Raw genomic sequence first — 23,605 nt, 5'->3', positions numbered from 1 at the left:
GCACAGCACCTCTAAAACATCTCTTAGGGCTTGCTTCACTACAAAATTAAGCTGACTTAATTTAGATGGACCTACAGCCACAGTTAGACAATCTAGATGGATCTAATCTAACATAGTTAGATGAGGTAAACTACCTTAAGTCAACCTAACTCTGTAGTGTAGACCAAACCTGACTTTGGTCCCTTTCATCTCTTCTGTATCTTTTTTGAGTTAAGGGGACCAGAACTGAACGCAGTATTCAAAGTGGCAGCCATCCACTGATTTAGGACAGGACTTTCAAAGAAACCTAAGGGACCTAGATGCTCTAATTGCAGTGAATTTCAGTTGAAGTTGGACACCTTGGTATTTTAGACTCCTACAAAAAATCCCAGCCTTATTCAATAGCAGTATACTATTTTCTGGATTACTTCCTACCTCATTTTAAATGCAACTTAATGCTGGTGGGGGGCGGGGAGAGCGGGGTGTTTGAGCACTGCTAGTTGTTTTCCTTGAACTGTGCACAGTGACACCCAGCTCTCTTAACCCCTTGTGTTAAGAGTTAATTCAAAACTCAGCAATGTATAATGCACCATCACTAACAGGTCCCTGGTCATAACAAAGCACTCTCCCTTGGTGTGCAAATAACTGCAGTTCAGCTCTAGAAATGACATTGGCAGAAGTCAAGAGGTTTAGATTGATGAGGAGAACTGCCAGCCAAATAATTTACATTGAGCTCTTTCAGATTAACAGATCAGGAAACACCGCAAGATAAGCTGCTGCCAAAAATACAAGACCAGCGACAAGCGTGCACCCTCTATTCCTGGAGAGAAGTCCAAGAGAAGATGCATAAGATTTAAGGGTCAAATTCCTTATATTTGTACCAAATAGAATCATATCGGGGAATAAGCTTTATAAACAAAAATACTGAACACATGATTAAGAGTCTTTAATATTTCACATCATTAGTAAAATGCCTTTGTCCCTTACAAGTAGCCATGATGCCTGCATCTGTTTCCTGTGACTTACACTGTGTTTCAGAGCAGCTGCATCTCAATTCACTAATTCGTTAAAACATTTCACAAGAGACAAACTGCAGTGCATGGGGCCAGAGAAAGTACATCCATCAATGCCCACCGTTACACCGTACCGATAAAGGGACTGGACATATAGCTGGTCCATCCAGACCCACCAGTTCAGAAATGGGCCTGCTTGGCTTGCCAAACCTTGCTCCAATCAAGCTGTTAGTAGTTTCCTTGACAATCTTATTTCAAACTTTAATACAATTTTCACTTTGGGATCTGCAATAAACCCTGGGAACATACTCCTGTTATTCACAGGTACAGCACTAGGAGAGCAGTTCAATTCAAAGAACTTCACTGGCACAGCAAGAAATGGAATTGCTGCCAAGGCGTTTTCTTTTCTTTTTCTCTACGTACTCTTAGGACTCTGTCAAAGGTAGATACCGTACATCAAGCATGCTCTCGGTGGGAAACGGCTTCAGAGTGTAACTGGGGGCAAGTCCTTTAGGGGAACCAACAACATGGGATTCAGCTCCAGCTCCAAGGACACCAGGCAAATCTCTGACAGAGTGGTGAGGTGACAGCGACCCATGCTCCCTGCCTGGAGGAAGAACCCACATCTGCTCCCCCCACCCCAAGCGAGTTATGAACGAAAACAAACCGCACTTCGGATTTAGTGCCTCCTTTAAAAACAACAGCTCCTTCCCCCAACACCGACCCCAGATTCAGATTGTTTCCATCACACAAACCCGTCCCACCCTCCCCCAAATCACTGCCCCGCCCCAAGCCCCCCACTCCCGAAAAAAACCCTCCTCTCCCGCCCAACCCCTCTGCATGCCACCCCCATGCACGCCCTCCCTAGCCCAGGCAAGCCGCCCGCTACCTCTGAGGCCGGGGTTCTCCTCCTTCGCCCGGATCTTGCGGATTTTCACCGGCCTCCCGCTCAGCGTGGACAGCACCAGCCGCTGCCGCAAAAAGTTGCACCCCACGTAGCTGAGAGAGTGCGGCTGGCTCGCCATGCTGCCGCCCGGCCACCCCCTCGGCGCTGCTGCGATCGCGGCGCCGCTGATACCCCGCGGCAGTGCCCAGCGCGCCCACGTGGTTTGGAACAGGAAGACGGAACGCTGAGACATCTGGGTCAAAGGGGAAGGGGGCGGAGCCTCACTCTCTGAGAGGCAGAGGGGCTGAGTTGGAAAGTCCCTGGTGGGGATGAGGCTCAGCGCTGGTAGTGGGCAAGATAACAGCAGCAGTGCGGTGGCAATGACGGGGATAGCAGGACGGGTGTTAGTAGCCAGAACAGCAAGAGCCAGACTGGCAACAGCCCCATACCAGTAATAATACCAGAAGCAACAGCAGCAGGAAAAGCAGTAATCGGAGCAAAAATAGCAACAGCAGTAGTCAGGATGCAGCCGCAGAAGCCATACCAACAGTTAATTTCAGCAGTAGCAATAATCATTAGCGGCAATGGATCAATACTAGTAATAACAGAGAAACAGGCATCATTGCCACAGTATTAGGAATAAAGGCCCTGATTCAGGAAAGTTCTTAAGCACAGGTTTCAGAGTAGCCGCGGTTTTCGCAAAAAGAACAGGAGGACTTGTGGCACCTTAGAGACTAACCAATTTATTTGAGCATGAGCTTTCGTGAGCTACAGCTTAACTTTGGGCATACCTAAGCACCCTTCCTAAATAGGGATGTTTTCCTGAATCAAGACCAAAAACAGCATAACAATAGTAATAGTAGTAAAAGCACCAATCTGTAGCCATAGTGAACCATCAAATCAGTCAGACGGAACTGCAAAGGCAGGATATGAGAAAAAGCTTAAACTTTGTTTTAATGTATTTAAATCCTTTCTCTGAATTGGTAATAATAAAACAGAATGTACCATTATGTTACATCTTCACAGTAACAAACTAATGTAACTAATAATCAATGCTACATTATTAAGAGTCATTTATCCACATTCTACATTATTATTGCTATTACACATTATGGGTTAGATCTTCTTTTATACTCCCGTGATGGCTACCCAAATCTTGGGTCCAGATACACAGGGAGGGAGGCGCTGTATGCTCACTACTCCCCTTTATTCCCAACATAGGTGGGCAGGCAGGCAGGGATAGGGTGAGCCTTGGCTCTGCTCCTAGTGTGCCAGCCAACAAAGCTAAAACAGGGTGGGACTGTGGTGTAGTATATGTATCATATGACTTCTAAAAACAAACTTTGTATTTGTGGATAATCTAAGTACTATACCCAGATGTACAGACACTCTCTTCTCAACCTGTGTTTTACATAATTTTAACATTCACTTTAATAAAATTGCAGCAAACTACTATCTCCTTGGACAAGAGGCTGGGCAGAAAGGGGACTGTGGCTCCTGAACTACAGTTCCGGGAGTGGTGTAGCATTCACCACCCCTTATTTGCAGCTGTCCTTGTGGCACAGTCTAACCCTATTAAAAATTATCTAATGGCTGCATAGATCTGAACTTGGGTACTAAGTTTGTAAGGCACTAAGGGTGAGATACTGGGAGGGAATGGCTAGTGTTGCTTGCTTGAACTGCACTCATGACTGTATCTTTAATAGTAATCATGACAAAGATGGTCTTCAGTGGAACTACGTGTCCAGGAAAGTATGGTCACATGAGTAAAAGTTGCAGTATCAAGCCCCTTAATAGTGACATGAGTCTTCTAATATAGGGGAGCAAGTACACTGTCATCACATGGAACCCCCTATCAGTAGCAAAAAGCTAAGCTAAAGTAGACAAAATGCAAAACAAACAGGATCTCAAGTTCTCATCATAAACAGTGAAAGACAAATACACCAGAAGGAGTCCTCCAAGGGGATTATTTTCAGGGCCAACATCACAAACCCTAGCACTGGGTCAGCTTTCAAGGTGCTGCACCTCAATATTGAGGGAATCTCAGTGACCAAGAGGTATATCCTCCTCCAGTTGGTCAGAGAACATGAAGCACACATCATCTTACCTCAGGAAATAAACTCTACTACTGACATTCAACTATCAATTCTTGGTTTGCTGTTGTGTCTTTTCTCCACCATAGGCAACATAGGATGGCATCCTACATCATGGAACATATTCCAGCAACTCCAGTTTAATCATTAGGTCTAAATGATGTAACTGAATGGTAGGCTATAAAAGTGAAAGACATTACACTTATTGGTGTCTATAAATCTCCATCTGCCAACTGACCAACTCCTCTTCTGTCCACCTTCTCAGGACCTTCAGTCTACTGTGACGATTTTAATTCACATTGTTCCCACTGTGGAGTAAGGCTAGAGGAGTGGATGTCAATAGTTGACTTGCAGCTTCTATATGATCCTATTGACTCAAGCAATTAGCCTATATCTGGGGTCTTGAAGGCTTTTACCAATAGGAGAAATTGGTGATGGAGTCAGTTATTTCTTTGATGCACTCCTGTTTATTTACAAACAATGTACATAAAGTCCTGTTGCCCTCAGTACAGCAGGAATCAAAGAGCAGGAGACAGTTTCTTTGCTGACAATTCCAAGCCTCTTTCAGCCAGCACTCTACTATAAAAAATCTCTTTCTAGGCTTTTTCTCGGGACCATGCTCCCAGTGCTTGGTCTGTCTGTCTCCTTGGATTTCTGCTGCTTCTCTGTCAGCTTCTCTGGGAGTTTTTGCTGTTTCTCTTTGCATACACAGGCCTGGTCTACACTGGGGTGGGGGTGGGGGAGATCGATCTAAGTTACACAACTTCAGCTATGTGAATAACTTAGCTGAAGTCAACGTACTTAGATCTACTTACTGCGGTGTCTTCACTGCGATAAGTCAATGGCTGACCCTCTCCCATCAACTCTGCCTCTCTCATCAAAAGAGAGAGAGAGCCTCATTATGAGTACACAAAAGTCGTCCTTAAGGCTTAATTACATTCAAAACAAAACTGACCAACACAAGTGCTCCCCAAACTGCAGAATGTGTTTCAAAAAGGAAGAGTTGGTGGGGCATGTGTTGACTCCCTGAAAGAGCCTGTCTGAGAGAGAATATATGAACAGACAGACACAATGAGATCGCCAAGCATCTGCATTGGAGCCTTTGTGGCAGGTATGGAGTTAAACGAATGATGCAGTATTACAACCACTGAATTGAAAGTGCTCTAGAGGATGAAGAGGCTAAGATTTTATGGGATCTGGCAATTGTCACAGATGGAATGGTGCAGGCAAACAGGCCAGACATAACCATTATAGAAAAGAATTCAAACAAGACCATGCTAATTGATATTGCCATACCAGCAGTCCGAAACATAAAAAAGAAACAAGGAGAGAAAATGGCAAAATATGAAGAACTCTGTCATGAAGAGGAATGAGTATGGAAAACTGGAACAAAGATGATCCTAGTGATTATTGGAGTACTTGGAACAAGCCCTATGGGTATGAATGAGCAGCCCAAGAACACAGGAGTGCAAGACATCACAATCAGTGACCCCCAAAGGACAGCACTCTTAGGCACTGTGAGAATTTAAGGAAAGTCAAAGGAGAATGAGTGCATTTGAGCACGTAAAATGCAGAAATTCTGTCCAGGGTTTATCTACCCAAACCCATGGAGTCAGTTCATGGTCAAGATTCATTGGTGATTTATGGGGGATAAATTTTAGACAGTAGCTTTCTCCTTTTATGCTTAAAGATTTTGTATGTTGTGAAGGCTATCAAAAAAATTCTTATGTTGTAATACTGAGGGATAATAATTAACTACTATTATCCGTAAAATGGAGATAAAATCCTTATGATGCAGGAATGCTATAAAAATTTGTTAATGTTTGTAAGTATCCTGCAGATGAAAATCACTGTGTATGCTAATTACTAACTCCTAATTCCATATCTGACTCCATATGTGTGTGTTTGGTTTACAACTGTGGTGTTTGTATGGTATGTGGCCATAGATGTTAACAATCCTTAGTAGCACTGTCACGTTATGCTGTGTCACTGAATGATTTTATTTCTCTGAAACCCTTCAGCTCTGTATTTATTGGCATGTAAATAATTCAAATCCTAGAGTGAAATGCGGTATAAGGAGCCGGATACTGTCCCAAGGCAAGACGAAACCCACTTCTGGATGCATGTTCCTTCAGGCAGTGCTATATTTTTAGTAATTTATCATTGGCTGCCTTGCTCTGCTGAAATATTCTTTGAACTGAAGGAAAATTAAACAGAAAAGCCAGCCTGGTTTGGGAGCACTAGTCTAATTCCTGGCCCTGCAGCCAATTTCTTTAGTGGTGCAGGCCCACTTTCTGATGTAACTGAGAGCAGAAGTTGGCCCCTCGTCTTTTGGTCTGCATTGATCAGAGCATGTAATACTGTAGACATAACAGGGTCAATCTTTGTTGTGTGCTTGTGTTTAGAAAAAGTAGTTTCTTGTATCACACAAAAGCAAGCCTGTAGCCAATTAAAGAGCAATACGGATTTCTTTTGAAGGAAAGTCATAACCTGAAGGGCATTAATGGCAATGGGGGGCCCAGAGGACGAGGTGTACCAAGTGGGGTAAAATCAAGGAGGACCCTTAGAGTTCCAACAAAGCAGTGGCCTAGGAGCAGCACTTTGATGCACAATTCTCAGCTCTGCATTGATTTGCTGCATCACCATGGGCTAGTTACTCTGTCTCTGTGTGTTTTGCCTCTGAAATGGACAGATTATTTACTGATTTTATTTATTACGAATTAAAATGGGCACTTCTGTGTGCACTGTAATGTATAAAATGTGTCCACTTCCCAAGTCTCAAGTTGCATCTCCATAACTAAGAACTGTATATAGTTTTTGCTACAGTTAACCAGCAGAAATGGAAAAGACAACTAAACTAACCCCCAGCACATATACCTCACACTAGGCAAATGCTTGAGGAAAGAGATGGGACTTGGCTCATGCACTGAATGGTAACTCTGAGAAATCGGTTCTTGGTAGTGTTGCAGTCACTTTTGTGCTGCTGCTCCACCAGTCAGAGAACACTTCAATCTCTCTGGTCACAAGATTACAGACATGAAAGTTGTGATATTACAACAAAAAAACTTCAAAACCAGACTCCAGCGAGAAACTGTTGAATTGGAATTCATTTGCAAATTGGATACAATTAACTTAGGCTTGAATAGAGACTGGGAGTGGCTAAGTCATTATGCCAAGGTAACCTATTTCCCCTTGTTTTCTCCTCCTCCCCCCCCCACGTTCTTGTTAAACCCTGGATTTGTGCTGGAAATGGCCCACCTTGATTATCATACACATTGTAAGGAGAGTGGTCACTTTAGATAAGCTATTACCAGCAGGAGAGTGGGTTTGTGGGTGGGGGGTGGCGGGTGAGGTGAGAAAACCTGGATTTGTGCTGGAAATGGCCCAACTTGATTATCATACACATTGTAAGGAGAGTGATCACTTTAGATAAGCTATTACCAGCAGGAGAGTGGGGTGGGAGGAGGTATTTTTTCATGCTTTGTGTGTATATAAAAAGAGATTCTACACTTTCCACAGTATGCATCCGATGAAGTGAGCTGTAGCTCACGAAAGCTTATGCTCAAATAAATTGGTTAGTCTCTAAGGTGCCACAAGTACTCCTTTTCTTTTTGCGAATATAGACTAACGCGGCTGTTACTCTGCAACTTCTCTGTGGGAGAGCCATGTATGATTCCTAGTCCTGGGGCCAATTTCTTTTCTCAGTAACACCAGCCCCAGCTCAGAGCTCTTGGCTCTATCAGACCAGCACAGAAAGAGCTGTGATGTCGACTGAGAATGAACCGTACCAGCCACCATATGTTTAAATCTAGGGACAGTCATCTTGAGGGGGTTTCAGCTGATCTCTGCTGGCAGAGTGGCCCCACAGACTTACCTATTTTATAGGAGTATTGTGAGATTTATTTAAAAGTGCTTTAAGAAATTCAGGTGAAAGATGCTGTAAAAGTGAATAGTATCATTCTTTATTTTCCCCACCTGCTTTTCAGTACATAATCACTTTTTTAAATGCTTGTATTAATTTGTTATTATATGGCCTGCGAGAAAGCGTAAGATCGTGTATCTCTTGAAGAGACTATGTTCACTGCAAATCAAACTTCAAGACTCATACTGCCAACTTTTTTCAGGAAGAAGGAAGCAGTTGAAACAATACTTACAATGTAGAATAATACATAGATTGCTGTGATACGTGTACAAAAATAACAAACAACCCCCCAAACACCTCTCCTCACTCATTGTCAGGGGCCAGATCAGCTAGGACTAGCTGCTGGACTGCTCCCTGATTGCTAGGCAAGCAATGAGCGCAGCTGCACTGCCTTGGAACTGACAGCCAGTGGCCACAGAACCCTGACTGGTTGCTGGTTTAGCAGCCCTGCTTATAACCTGGCCCCCACAACACATCAGTGGTTGCTCAATGTGTACCTTATCTCTGTCTCTAGCTCCCTCTGGCTTCAATTCCTAGCTCTGCCTGTGGCTTATGACTGGTTGATGCTCTGGCATTTGGCTTCTGTCTCTGGTACTGACTGTTGGCTTGTTTCTGGACTTTGCCCCCCTTGAACCCAGCTCCAAAGAGTATGCTGAACTCTTGTTTCAACCACTAGACCTGACTGTAGCCCAGCTGCCAGCACTCATGAGTGCAGAATGGAACTAGGCACCTTAGAAATATGTTACATAGCTCTCCAATCAGATTTGCAGGCACAATTGTTTCACTTAGAAACCAAACCAATCACCATGGCTAGAGGAGAAGCTTCTTATTGCTTCAGTGGAGTGGAGGAAAAAATTAATGAAGCGGTGTTGCCAACTCTCATGATTTTATCACAAGTCTCATGATATCTAGTGTTTTTCTTAAAGCCCCAGCTCCTGGAATGAACTGATTAAGTGAGAATCTCAGCTTTTATTTTCAAAAATAAGTTTCTACCTGTTGTGGCTTCGGAGAGAAGCTGAGTTTAACCTAGAAGGTCAGAAACCAGAAGGCAAATAAAAAGATCCCTAAGCATATATATATATATATAAAGCCAGCCTCGTGGGTTGTATTTTTTTTTTTTTTTGGAAGCCTGATTCATAATTTGTGAATGCTTAGGGCTGGCAATATTTTCAACCGGAAAAATAGTGCCACCAGAGCAAGACGTAAAGTAGCTCTGTCCACATGGAGCAGAGGAGGTGACGCTGCAGTATGAGGAGAAGGGCAGTGCAGAAACAGGAGCTGTAGGGTGGAAGGGGGAGAAGAAGTGGTGTATTCAGAGCATGGATAATGACAAATAAAAAGACAAACTAATTTTGAATAATAGTACTATAATTATTTCCAAAGGGTGCTGGTAATATCATAAATCACAAGAGTGAGGCTTAATTGGTTGATGCAGTCACCAGAACTTCTTGAACTGAATTATGAGACTATCTATATTTATAATTAGAATTTATCATTCACTGTCTATATTTATTTAGGTAGAAAAGTTACTCCTGGAAGTGATATGCTACAAAATGGCTTTACATTGTAGAAGCTGGGAAGAATCTATGAACTAGGTAACGTAACCAATATTAGCTTTCATTTATTATAATAATTATTTATTATTGATTAGTTGTATTGCAGTAGCAATTAGGAGCATCAGTCGTAGAGCAGGACCCCATTGTGCTTGGTGCTGTCCAAACACAGGGGAAGGGGAGAAAGCCCCAGAAAGTTTACAGTTTAAGTCGCTGTTCAATCTATACACTGTTACTATTTTAAGGCCTGACACTGCAACTCTTATTCATGCAGAGATCCAGTGGAGGTCATGGAGACTGCATGAGTGAGAGACTGCTCATGTAAGTAAAGATTGTTAGGGCAGGGCCCTTAGGATGTAATGAGTTAGGGGCAGGATCCATTCTGCACTGCATATTGGTGCAAAATGAGGCAGAATCTCTCTGTAATGGACCATCTGAAAATCTGCCCGGTGTAAGGAGCTCTCAGCTAGCGTAAAGCTGCATCACTGGCTCCAGCATAGGGTGGTATGTCAGGGGACAGTGGAGGTGTATCTCCAGAAGACTGGAGAAGGGCAAACATAATACCTTTCTTTAAAAAAGGAAACACAGAGGACATGGGGAATTATTGGGCATTCAGCCTAACTTTGATACCTGCAAAGATACCGGAACAAATTATTAAACAATCAGTTTTTAAGTATCTGGAGGATAATAGGGTTATAAGGAATAGCCAGCATGGATTTGTGAAGAAATAAATCATGCCAAACCAACCTAATTTCCTTCTTTGACAGGGAAACTGGTCTAGCGGATCGGGGGGGGAAGCAGCAGATGTGATATATCTTGGTAGTATTTTTTTTTTTTTCTTTTTTGGTAAGGCTTTTGACACAGTCCCACATGACATTCTCAAAGCAAACTAGGGAAATACGGTCTAGATGAAATCACTCTAAGCTGGGCGCCATAGGCGTGCACACGGGGTGTGCCCAAGCACACCCTAATGCAGGGCAGAGTTCTGGGGGGCTGGGGCAGAGGTAGGGCAGCTCTGCACACTGTCTCCGTCCCTCCTCCCAGAGCTGACCCGGTTCCCAGCCCAGGGGAGATGCAGAAGACTGGGCCAACCCTGCAGCCACTCTGCCTATACCCTAGTTCTGTCTGCTCCCTCTACCAGCTCCTGTGGTCTCCCTGGGATTCCCCCTACCATTACTCCCTCTGGGTCTTCTTTCTCTGGAGCTTCTCATGAAGTAAAGTTGTTATTACAAGTTCTTATCTCTGTAATGTATTTAATTTTGATGTATTTATTAAGTGTTTATTAATGCACTATGGGAGTCCCCCTTCAGCCCTCTGTATAAATTGATCCTCTTCTTTCCATATGTTTTGCCCATAGGATTTTCTGCAGCCCTAGGGCAGCCAGCAATAACACCTGCACCTTTGCAATGGGTGAAGGAAGGAGACCATGAGATCCCTATTTATTTATGTGATTTGCAAGAAGTGTTATCATTTCTCAGGGTACCAAATGTGTTTAAATGATATAAGTGCCTTGTAAAATCCCAAAGCAAGCTCATTTTCATTTCTCATATAATAATCTCATATACAGTATACACACATTTTTCATTAATTATATGAGTTGATTTTATTATTAATTATTATTAATTATTATTATTATTAACTAGGTTACTGGTTTTTTTCAGTGTGGAAAAGTGTGCTATTTTACAGGTTGAATGACAGAATGACATAATGCCCCCTACCTCCCACAATGTCCATCACCAAGTCTGATAACTTTGTCAAGTGTCCATTGCGCAACATGGTGGTGCCTAGCCCTGTCCCATTCTTCAGGGGGTCAAGGGGTCCAGGGCAGCCTGGGAGGCTAGTGGGGGGCCTGGCGCTGGCAGCAGCAAGTGACCTGGCCCCAGCCCGCTCTGCTCCACCCCACCGGCTCCCAGTGTTGCTCAGGGGCGGGGGGGGGGAGAGGTGGGGGGGTGTGCTGGGGCCAGGTTGCTCGCTGGTGCCAGGCCCCCTGCTAAGCCCCCAGGCTGCCTTGGACCCTGTGTCCCCCTGAAGAATGGGACAGGGCTAGGAATCGGATCAGTCTTCCATGTTCCAGGCCTTTTACAAATCTATTCAATACTTTGCAGTCTTACCTGTTACAAGCTGTTCATGTGAAAGAGCCTTTTAGAAACTAGCACATGTAAAAAAACAAACTAAGAAGTAGAATGTCCCAACAGCACCTCGACTCACTCATGATTTTGTACATTGAACAAGAATTGGCTTTGTCAGTTAATTACAATGATGTGATTGAGGAATTTAAGTCCATAACACCTGGTGAGCAATGTCTCATTCTCAGGAAGATGAAGAAACCTTAATCTGTTTTGGTCAATTTGGGTTAGCTCATTATCTGGTTAAAGATAAAGATCATGAAAATTGACTGTATCTTTGTATACGCCTGGTTATCACTACAGCAAAAATTTGGTATTTTGTGTCTCATTTTTTAAGTTTGTATTTTTTAAGTAAAGTTTAGTTGTTAATTTAAAAAAAAATAAGTTTAGTAAAGTTTTAGTTTCTTTAGTTTGTTTGATGAATAAAAATAGCGTCCCTTATGACGGAGTATTCAATAAATGTTCACCTTTAAAATAAATAAATAAATAAAATTCCCTGGGCGCACACCCTAATGAAATGTGCTGTGCACGCCTATGGTGGGCACACAACTGGTTGAAAACCGTACTCAAACAGCAGTTATCAACGGCTTGCTGTCAAATTGGGAGGGCGTATCTAGTGGAGCCCTGAAGAGATCAGTCCAAGGTCTGGTACTACTCAGTATTTTCATTACTGACTTGGATGATAGAGTGGAGAGTGTGCTTATAGAATTTGTGGATGACACAATACTGGGAGGGGCTGTAAGCACTTTGAAGGACAGGATTAGAATTCAAAACAACCTTGACAGATTGGATAATTGGTCTGAATTCAACAAGATGAAATTCAGTAAAGACAAATGCAAAGTATTTCACTTAGGAAAGAAAAATCAAATGCACAACTACAAAACGGGGGAACAACAGGCTAGATGGTGGTAATGCTGAAAAAGATCTGAGGGGTTATAAAGGCTCAAAAATGGAATGAGTCCTATTAAGGGGCATATTAAGAGGAATGCTGGATGTAAGACATGGGAGGAAATTGTCCTGCTCTACTCGGCACTGGTGAGGCCTCAGTTGGAGTACTGTGCCCAATTCTGGTGGCCGTACATCAGCAAATATGAGGACAAATTGGAGAGAATCCAGAGGAGAGCAGCAGAAGTGATAAAAGGTTTAGAAAATCTGACCTATGAGAAAAGGTTAAAAAAAACCCTGGGCATGTTTAGTCTTGAAAAGAGAAGACTAAGGGGGACCAGATAAGTCTTCAAATATGTCAAAGGCTATTATAAAGAGGATGGTGCTCTGTTATTGTCCATGTCCAGTGAAGGTAGGACAAGAAGTAATGGGCCTAATCTGCAGCCAGGAAGGTTTAGGTTAGACATTAGGAAAAACTTTCCAACTCTAAGAGTAGTTACGCTCTGGAATAGGCTTCCAAAGCACGTTGTGGAATCTCCATCATTGGAGATTTTTAAGAACAGGTTGTACAAACACCTGTCAGGGATGGTCTAGGTTGACTTGCCACAGTTCGGGGGGGAGAGGGGTTTGATGACCCCTCTTGGGGTCCCATCCAGCCCTACGTTTCTATGATTCTATTTGGGGAGGGCGGGAACAGGGCAGAGCACAGCTGCATTCCGCCAGTTCTCAGCTAGCCTATGATCTCTTTGATGACCTTGGCTGCTGTAACATATGCTTGCCCAGGGCTGGAACTGGGGCCAGAGCAGCTGTGCAGCTTCAGAATCAGAGAGACAGAATCAGAAGCCACAACCCCAACTCCTGCTGTGAGTAAATCTTGTCCCCAGAGAGATTCTAGATCTCGGTGTTATTCTGGTTCATCTCAATCAGTTTATCTGCCCTGTATCACTCGCTTCCTTCATACTAGTCACTGGAACAAAAACTGTAAATGAAATCAGTGTATCTTTAATGTGGTGATTATTTTAACCCTGTACCAGAGTGACAGAGGGAGTGACAGTTTGAAATCAATATACTCCTCCACCCACACTAAAGTTCCAGTACAATTCAGCTTCAGCATGATTCCATAACATGGGTATAACATGGTCTAGTCCTGAAAATAGAGGCAAGACCAACAGCTTTATACCACAGCCTGCTGACAGGGTAAGTAGCATAGGTGGACCCCAGGTGTACCTACATAATTCACATTTCTATGCAGGCCACTCTCACAAATAGATCTTGATCATGTAAAGTGATGAGCATATCTGCAAGGTGCTGAGTGACATCAAGTTGAGTGGTCAAGGGTGCACGTAACTGCAGTGCTAAGCACTTGCAGGATTGATACCATAGTCACTCATTGTTGAACACGACCTTGAGATGAAGTTAACTTTTTGAGTTTATCCTCAGTCATTTACCCAAAATGGCATCAACGGAAAACCTAAGTAACAGGACTCAACTTTTGGTACTTCCTGGCTGATTATTACTCAACACCAGGGATTCTCAAAATGGGGGTCATGACCTGTCAGGGGGTCATGAGGTTATTACATGGCCTGCCCCAGAAACACCCCGGGGCCCTGCCCTCCATGCCAAGCACACTAGATGTAGGCAGGCAGGCTCAGCCCAGCAGGATCCAAGTGTGGAGGGGCTTAGTGTGGGGAGAGCCAGGTGTGTGTTCTGTGTGGAACAATGTGGGTGCCGGAGGCTTGGTGAGGGGTCTGGGTGTGGGAGGGATCTGGATGAACAGGGGCTTTTGAGGGGGAGGGGTTCCAGGTGCAGGGGCAATGGGACTCTGCAAGAGGGTCCAGGTGAAGATGGTTGGGGTTCATCAGGGGGGTCTGGGTGTGGAGGGCTCAGTGTGGAGGTCCGGGTGCTGGCTTTGTGGGGTGTGTGTCTGGGTACTGGCTTGGTGTGGCTCAGTGGGGTGGGGGTCTGGGTGTGGGGGGCTTGTTGGAGTGGTCCAGGTGCAGGTGGGGTGGGGCTTGTTGGGGTGGGACTCAGTGGAGGTTCGGGTTCAGAGAGGCTCCAGATGCAGAGGGTGAGGCTTGTTGGGGTGTGGGCTCAGGTGCAGGGGGCTTGCTGCAGGGGGTGAGGTTTGATGGGGTGATCTGGGTATGAGACCAGTCCAGATGAACAGGGGTTGGGCAGATGGGGGAGCAGCTCCCCATACAGTGACCCTTCCCGACACAGTTGAGGAGTGATGGAGGTAGGAAGCACAGGAGTGTGGAGCTTCCTGCAGCTGGAGAGGTTTCTGGGGTGGATCTGACCTAGCCCTGGCTGCTCCTTGCAGGGGAAGAGGAAGTTCCATCCTTCCAGCCCAGCCAGGACTAGCAGCTGCGTAGAAGCCACTGGCCTGGGTGTCCCCAGCTCTCCCCCACAGTGATTTACCTTTCTGCTGGCTGCTTCTGGCACCTGAAATGTTGCAGCTGCACTGCTGGGGAGCAGTGCATGACTGCTCTTGCGGCCTCCCTTTGCTTCCCCATCAGAAAGTCATTTGTGGGGGACATGAATTCTGCGCATGTGCAGTGGCTCAGAATTCCCCCAGAAGTAAACTAATTTAGGTGGCTCAATGTAGATTTAGCAGCCTTATTTTAGGCACCCAGTTTTAAAACTCTTGGACTTAGTCTTCTAATGTATGTGTGTATATATATATATGTACCATATACATATATAATACATCTGTTTATATTCAAGAAGTATATTTATTTGAATATAAACAGATGTATGGTACTATAACAGCTTTAAATATTTTAATGATCCTTTTCACATTAATTGTTGTGCTCTACAGAAGATTTGAATGCAGCATAAGTGTTCAAAATCAGAACTGTTCTGCATTTTTCAGAATGGGCAGTAGCAACCTATGTGTGTCTTTACAACTTGTTTAGCTGCACACATCTTTATAATGATGAGACCAGTGTTCTACAGTAAATGATCTAAAACAATGAAATAACTCAATTGTGATGTGGAGTGTTTTGGACCACTGTTGTAGAATGTGCTAGTATTTTATTCAGAAGGTTCATTCATGCTTCCTTTCTTCCACTCACACATTTCACTCACCCCATTCTCTGCATACATGTGGTGCTCTTTCTGTCTTTCTCATGCATGCATGCTCTGGCTTTATCTAAACTGGAAATGAATCTATATCTGACATCCATTGTCACAACTCTGATCCTTCTCAAACATGGTTGAACACAATTTTAATGCTGTTTTAGATAAGGTCAAACCAAATTCCACACCTAATGCAGAGACCACCGTGGTTCCTCATTCTAGCAGGGATGATCACACTAAATGCTGACCACAATTTGACCCTATCCACATCAGCAGCCACACTGTGTTTATCAAGTGGACTGATGTCTAATATGACTCAGTTTCTACCATAGATAGGGCTGCTCTCTCATTCTCTCCCCTGTGACCAATGTTAATTTATTTCTTTATGGGAAAGTCCTATAGAATTTAAGAGGGTTCTATAAAAATGTAATAGGATTCTAGAGAAATTATTATAAACACCTACAGAATTTAATGGAGAATATCTTCTCCACAGGTCTTTCTTTAACAGTCCTACAGGAGTATTTAGCAGCATAGAAGATACAGCCCCAAGGGAAGGGGGAATAGGAAGCATTAAACCACCTTTGCACCATCTGGACTCTGGGCTGCCTCAAAGCCAGTGTGGTCCCTAGCATAAATTAGAACAGCCCGAGTGGCTTCTCTAATTTACAGTGGCTTTTTGAGGATCATTTACTGGCAGCTCCCCAGATTGGAAAAGCTCAGAATCTCTGGTGTGCAGAGCACTGCAGTGGTCTCTCCTCCTACTCCTGACACACCCCATTCCAGCCTCACCTCATTGCCAGGAAGTCCCTGATCTATGCTGTGGGGGCATGGGGAAGACAGCATAGGGCTGCATATGGTGGCTGTATACTGCTTTTGCACCAGAGGAATTGTCCCTTGGACAGCTATAACACATTTATGGTCCCCAAATGCTGCTAGAGCAGCATATATAGGGGACAGAGTGGGGGACAGAATTGGCCCCATCATTCTCCATTAAATCCCATGGAATGTTCCCACAAGAGTGCTCTCCCACAGACTGAAACTGACAGGATTTATCAACACTAGAGTTAAAACTGCATTTTCAGTAGCTGTGATTAGCACCCACTGTTGTTAGTACAGCTTCTTTGATTAGTGTGCATACTGCATAGAGATTTTTTTTGTTATGAACCCACCCTGTAAGCTACCTCCAGGAATAACATAATTTGACAGTATGGTTCTCAGAACAGAATCCTGGTCCCCACTAATCAGGAAACTACTGTAACTTCCAGAGAAACCTGGATAGCAACAGCAGTGTAAACAGTGTACCAGAGTTTCAGCCGTGATGTGGAAAGGAACAGCTTATAATGGCTGCTGGAATTGGATGATTATTGAGGCCTGCAGTCTATGCATATCAAGTATTGTAGACTTTACTGCTGTGGTGTATTGAAAACTGTCTCACTTAAAGTGAGAGCTTGTGATTTTAAGAGGTTTCTTGGTCCTTCTGTAGGCTAATGGGTTCAGTAGGGTAGCCTGTAATCTGGGTCTTGTGCAATAAGTGTGCAAATAACTAGCCTACACAAGGTGGTGTGAATTGTGCCTCTCTGTTTTAGAGTGCAACCTGCCTTCTCTCTCTCTGTTTTGGGTTCTTGTGTGTTAGGGTTCTGAATTCTAAGAAATTAATGTTTGGTGCAACTGTCCAGCAAGAGTATTTTATGTTTTTAATCTAACTTCTGTGTATGTACCATGAACATAACTGTCTACAAATGCATTACAAAATGCTTTTAAAAGGCACTTTCATATATTGTAACTGCAAAATGCTTTTTCTTACATATTTAATTTTTCTCAACTTGGTTCCAAAATGTAAGTTTAATATCCTTACAAATCATAAAGTTTCTGAGTGGCTTGTGATCAGCCTAACACCAACTCTGCTTTCCGCTCATCCACTTTGTTGGATGAAAGCTTGAAGTGGGATTTCTGCGGAGTTAATCTTTCCTTTCCCCCCTGTATGCTGGCTCCTGCTAAGAATCATTTTCACCTGTTCAGTCATACATTTGTTATTGAACTGAGTAGAGTTTCAAGTCTATATCCTAAAAGCATCACTGTACACGCACAACAAAGACTCTTATTTTCCTGACAAAGCTCTCTTTGAGGAGGGAAAATCAGTGCCAGAGATATGCTGGCTTCTTACCCAGAGAATCCCTACCAGATAATTGGTGCTAAACCACAAGTGGTAAATGGGTAAATAACAAAATAACAAGTCTTGACTCAGAGACTAGTGCAGTTCGGCTATATAAATAGGGATCTTTAGCACATATTTTGGGCCTAATATGCCACATAGTACCCAGAGCCTTGGTCATCAGGGTCTGACAGCAATGGTTCAGTTGGAGCAAACAAATATGCTGGATGAAGTCTGCATATATACATTACTTCACAAGTATACTCTGTAGCCATTTAGCTCCTCAAGTATATTACAGGTAGAGCTGGCTGAACAATTTTTGAGGGAACATTTTTCCACCGGAAAATGCTGTTTTGTCAAAATAGAAAGGTTTCATAGGAACATCTCCACTTTGACAATTTTCAGACAAAGAATTTCTAGACTCTTCATTTTGACAAGGTTGAAATGTTTTGTTTTGACACCATTTTCTTTCAGTTGGGTTGTACTGACTTTTCTATTGCATTTATATTAATTATAATTTAATATTTTGTTTAACTAAGTTATCTTCCCTGCAGTTTAATTTCTGTGATAGACTTTCTGTTTAAAACAATTGTGCAACATTGCTCTCAAATGTTAATTAGTTAAATTAACTGCCACATTTCATCCCTTGAGGGTTGAACCTTGAGGGTGGTTGCATTTCAGGAACTGCCAACAAGAATACTAATTAATATCAGTGCTGATAATGGCTTTTGTGACCTGGATAGCTGTTTACTAGGAACTAGCCCAGGACCTTCTAACTCATTTCTCAAAGGTCACCTTTCATTTTGATGTTTAAAATTGAAGAGAGAAATGCAAAACGCACCCAAAAGTCTGGTTGTAATACAAATTATGTACAGGGTGTTTCTTTACTTTGGATCAAAACACATAACTGAAGCCCTAGCATGGCTTAGGTTGTGCAACATATGGAGTGCACTGTGACAAGTGTCTTATTTGCGTCTCCTTGTCAGGCTATTATGTTAATCAACATACACCTGGAAAGGTATAAGAATAAATTGGTTGTGGAAATGATCTCTTGAATTAGGTTGGAAGGGGACAGAAGAGAATTCAGAGGATTGCCATTTGGGCAGGAATAAGAAAGCAGGTCTTTCTAATATGCAGTTTTAATACTGAAATATAATAATTCATTCCTTAGGTCCTTTATTAACTATCAACAAGACAAATCAATCACACTTTAAGACCATTATCTACAGTTCAGCTGGATTCTGTCCCATCATATAACTGGAGAGTGGGTGAGATAAATGTGACAGGTATTCTGAGAAGCTAAAGAAATTCAAAACAGCCCCTTGTAATGAATGTGCAGTCAGGTGCTATTTCTTAACCCTATTTTCCACTACACTCCATGCAGGGCTATTACTTGAACTCATGTTGAAATAGGAAGGCCAATGTTTGCTACTATTTTGTGTTATCACTAAAGATAGACCCACACATAAATCCATGTACTCCATTTCTTAAGGGGGAATAAAGAACAGAATGGCATTCTCTCTTATGCAAGATTGTGTCATAATATACAAAAATAAAAAGGTCAGTTTCACACATATACATATACACATAATTAAATCAAGGTTGTCATTTGTCTAGCCCAGTGGTTCTTGATCTGTCCAGACTACTGTACCCCTTTCAGGAGTCTGAAGCCTGAGCCCCACTGCCCAGGGCTGACTCCCAAGCCCTGCTGACTGGGGCTCAAGCATATAACTTAACTTTGCGGGGCCCCTGTGGTGTGGGGCCCCAGGGAATTGCCTTGCTTGCCACCTCTAATGCCAGCTCTGCACTTGCGACCCGCCCTAAACCTGTCCTGTGACCTCCCTGGGGGTTGTGACCCCCACGTTGAGAAACACTGATCTAGATGATTTGACGTACCCCCTGGAAGACCTCTGCGTACTCCCAGGGGTACGTGTACCCCAGTTGAGAACCATTGGCCTATACATTTAATTTAACCTCTCTATTAATAAAATAATAACCTTGAGTATAAAATGTACTGATGTGTATCTAGCACCTCCATGCACGTTTCAGTGAGAAGATAATTCTATTTCTAATGCCTGTGCTGAAGACTTCTATTTACACTAGAAACTTCTGCTGTATCTAAGGCCTTGTCTACACTGGATTTGCCCTGATTCCAGCTGACAGTGACCAGTTAGCTACCTGCGTATCTATATCAATGCAATCCCTATAATAAACTTCTATTTTCACCAAGGGAAGTTACTTTGGCGGGAAATCGGGGTAAGCACCATCAATGCAAATAGAAGCTTTGTCTCTTTTTTACAAGGGGCTTGCAGTGGCAAAGGTGCACCAGTGGCTGGAATTGGATCCAAAATGAAAAAGGACACACCAACATTTTTTTAACATTGACGAGGCACTACTTAGTCCTATAGAATACATATCGTGTGATATCCACACAGGAAGTGATGCCTAAGTTACCCAAAAGATGCTACAAACTTTAGAATTTGCCACATTGACTAAAGCAGAGTTTCCAGTGGCATGTTGACAGATAGAAATCAAATCTTTACATTTGAGAATACAGGAAGTACTGCTACCTTAAATATTATAGAGGGAGTGGAAATAAATGGCTGTAAGCAACACATCTCAAAGAACAACACTTACCAGAAAGGTATGTAACATTTCCCCTCTCAACCCATATGGAAATACTAATAAAGTCTTTCGGTGACTATTTGTGTAATTTCTGAGTCATTTTAAATAAAACAAGAGTTTTTATTTTATCCCTCTTTGGTTCTCTACTCCACTCCCCCTGCCGACCGCTCCTCTTCACTCAATTGCCCTTCTCCTCCTATTCTTTGTCACCAACATGCAGAATTGGGAGTTGAGGTTGTGGAAGGATCTGGAGCTCTCCTTTTGCCTTGGGGCTGAGGGTTGGAGAATGGAGAGGGCCAAGGGTCCTTTTTGTGCTGGGTGTTGGGTGTATGTGGAAATTCTAATTAGCTGACTCAACTGCTACCAGATATTCTACAGACAGCATGAGTGATAGCTGAGAGAAAAAAGAAAAGGAGTACTAGTGGCACCTTAGAGACTAACCAATTTATTTGAGCATAAGCTTTCGTGAGCTATAGCTCACTTTATCGGATGCATTCAGCTCATGGAAGCTTATGCTCAAATAAATTGGTTAGTCTCTAAGGTGCCACTAGTACTCCTTTTCTTTTTGCGAATACAGACTGACACGGCTGCTACTCTGAAAGCTTAGAGAAAGGAGAAGTAAGTTACTACAACTTTTCTAGGGTACGTGGGAACTAAAAAAGGTGACTGATGAGTGCAGGTGGTGATATTTTTGTAAGGAGCAGCCGGAGAGATCAAATAAACTGTATTTGCGTGGCAGCAGCGGGAAAACAAAAGGAAACACATTGTTGATCAGCTTGCCCATGGGAAATTCTGTGCTGAGGCTTGTTCACATGAAAGGGGAAAAGGAATGCATATTTTCTCACTTTAGATTATTATTTACAAAAGTTTGAAATAGTAAGAACTCCCAGATGTCAAAAGCTGAATTTAAAAACAAAATAACAAACATAGGATGCAAGGGCTGAAGCTGTCATGAAGAATATTCAGTACTATTAGAAGGAAGGACAATAGCATTTAAATTAAAATCCAATTCAAAATTACTTTTTATTTTAGTCATGAAGTGAAATCTCAGTTAAAAACAAATCCAGTTCCAAACTGCTATCAGGGTTTTCAGAACTCTGCAAAGACCTGTCCCAACTCTGATTGCATACCACCTACAGCCTGCCCATTCGTTCTGATATTGGCACCCTGCTCATCACAGCTTGGATTGCTCCTTCTCTTGCACTGTCCCATCTATAGTATCTCTGCCTCCTTTAAAGCTACTGAGTCCTCTCCTCCATATACATTTTGCCTCAAAACCATCTTTCCCACATCATTGCCCGCAACTTTTAGCCTAATACAGGAATCCAGCATAATTTCAATCTGGATTCAGAATAAACATATATCAGACAGGAATGATGATAAGAGAACATCTACCCTTGGAAACATGGCGCCATGGAATAGAATAAAGAGGGCTATTGGTACCTTGGCAGTAACCCACTTGAATATAAAGACTGTGGGGTCAGATGCTTGGCTGGGGTAAACTGGTATATCTCAACTGAAACTACACCAATTTATCCCAGTTGAGGATCTGGTTCTGAGAAACACTGTCTCACACCATTTGAACAAAATAGTCAGTTCTATTACTAGCAGGCAGAGTAGGAACTATTGAAATGAATGTACTCCTACAATTCCTCTTGTTCAGTACCTGCCCCGATATGCCTAAGAGGCTAGCGCTGAACTCACATGTTTACATGGTTCATTGGGAAGGGAGGAGAAGCAGAAGCTAGTACAATCGCCTGCAAGATACATAATCTGTGGGACTGGATTTTTCTCATTTTGCCACATATTATTAGGCAGCCCACATAAAACAGATAATGGGCTGGATATCTGATACCACAGAGAACTTAGATACAAGAAGAGAGGCTGGAAAATAGAAGAAAGAAGGCTTGTGCCAAACAATTTTATGGTTATCAAAGCCTCAGAAAATGCTCACACAGAGCGACTGCATTTTTAAATGTAGTGTTAGCGACACCTAGTGACCAAAATGTTGTTGAAATCTATGTTAAAGTTATGTTTCATTTAGATTTCATTAAGGGGCAATTTTTCATCTTGAATTGAGGCAACTTGCATGCAAAACTCATTGATATGTTCTTTGGATTTGACTGAATCCTACAAAGATTAAGATATGCAAAGATAAGGCTAAAAATCAGCCTTTTCTGAACTTTCTTGCTCCTGAGTAGCACAACACTTGTGATACTTAAGATCATGTTGTGTCTACTTGTTATGTGTAGAACTGAGGATCACCTTTAACCCTGAATGTCCTTGCCTTTCCCGGTTGGAGTTCAATATACCTCAAACATTCCTTTGTTGCCCCTGTCCCTTATAATAGTTCTTGTGAGAGCTTTACTAGGGCCCAGGTTCAAATACCCTTAAGGCTTGTCTATGCTTGAAAATTAATTTGGAGTAAGGTAGGGTGTGAATTTAAAGAGCAATAGCTATTCCAGAATAACTCCATGTGTAGACAAGTCCTTACTCCTCCACAGTCCCTCATGCCCTAAGAAATTAAGACACTCTCTATGAAGATGGCTCTGCTTCCGCTGATCTCCTGAGAGCAGCATGGTTCTCTTTGATCCATAGGAGATGGTGGTGTAACCCCTTTTCATTCTGCTACATTCAAGGCATAAGAACAAAGAAGCAAGTGTAAGGTGGTACATTAGAATGTCTTTGTTTTTAAACACAGAGTTAGAATGCCCAATGGTGCATATAATTTTCTTGATCTGGAACTCTAGGCCTTGCCACGTTTTGAATGGATGATCAGCCTTAAAGAAGCCTCTGGACCCCAGCCATGCTTGATTGAGGACTTGTAAAATGACCTGTCTCAGAATTTAAATAGCCATAGATGTTTAAAGGCAGAGGAGACGTTTAGAGCACCCCAGAGTTTAAATAGTCTCACAGCTTTGATCACATCTAATGTAATCTAGCCTGGCTGTATAGGTTATTTCTACCACACTTCTCTCATTGCTTCTGACTGGCTTACAATATTACCTAAATCATATAAACCTGGAGGCTGGGATTTTCAAAGGAACCAAAGAGTTAGGTGCCTAAATTCCATTAAAAATCAATTAAATGTCAGCAGTAGACTGAACATTGATTCTAAAGTCCAGTACCTGCAAACACCTCTGCACCAGCTTAACTTTACTTGTGTGAGTAACCCCACTGATGTATATGTTTGCAGGAAATAGGGCTTATGGTTCTAAAGCTCACAGTTTAGGATGGTGCAAAGCTAGAGAGCACTTTACTGTACCCTGAACTTTTTAAACTGATCAAACTTT

General features: G+C 42.7%; 1 protein-coding gene across 4 annotated transcripts in view; it reads right to left on the bottom strand.

Moving 5' to 3' along the window:
• The window catches only part of RCL1 (RNA terminal phosphate cyclase like 1), a 57,064-nt gene extending 54,956 nt beyond the window's left edge, over positions 1–2,108 (bottom strand). For 3 of the 4 annotated variants that reach the window (XM_073345256.1, XM_073345257.1, XM_073345258.1), the window contains exon 1: positions 1,882–2,096. In XM_073345256.1, the coding sequence (XP_073201357.1) occupies positions 1,882–2,017 (136 nt within the window). In that variant the 5' untranslated portion in view covers positions 2,018–2,096. Of the gene's footprint in view, positions 1–1,881 lie in introns of all 4 variants that reach the window. The other variant, XM_073345255.1, reaches the window with a different exon arrangement.
• Positions 2,109–23,605: the final 21,497 nt, after the last annotated feature.

This window comes from Lepidochelys kempii, chromosome 5, assembly GCF_965140265.1.
Source record: "Lepidochelys kempii isolate rLepKem1 chromosome 5, rLepKem1.hap2, whole genome shotgun sequence".
In the NCBI taxonomy this organism is placed as follows: Eukaryota; Metazoa; Chordata; order Testudines; family Cheloniidae; genus Lepidochelys; species Lepidochelys kempii.
The sequence above is the reverse complement of the archived record's forward strand: the minus strand, read 5'-3'. Positions and strand labels throughout refer to the sequence as shown.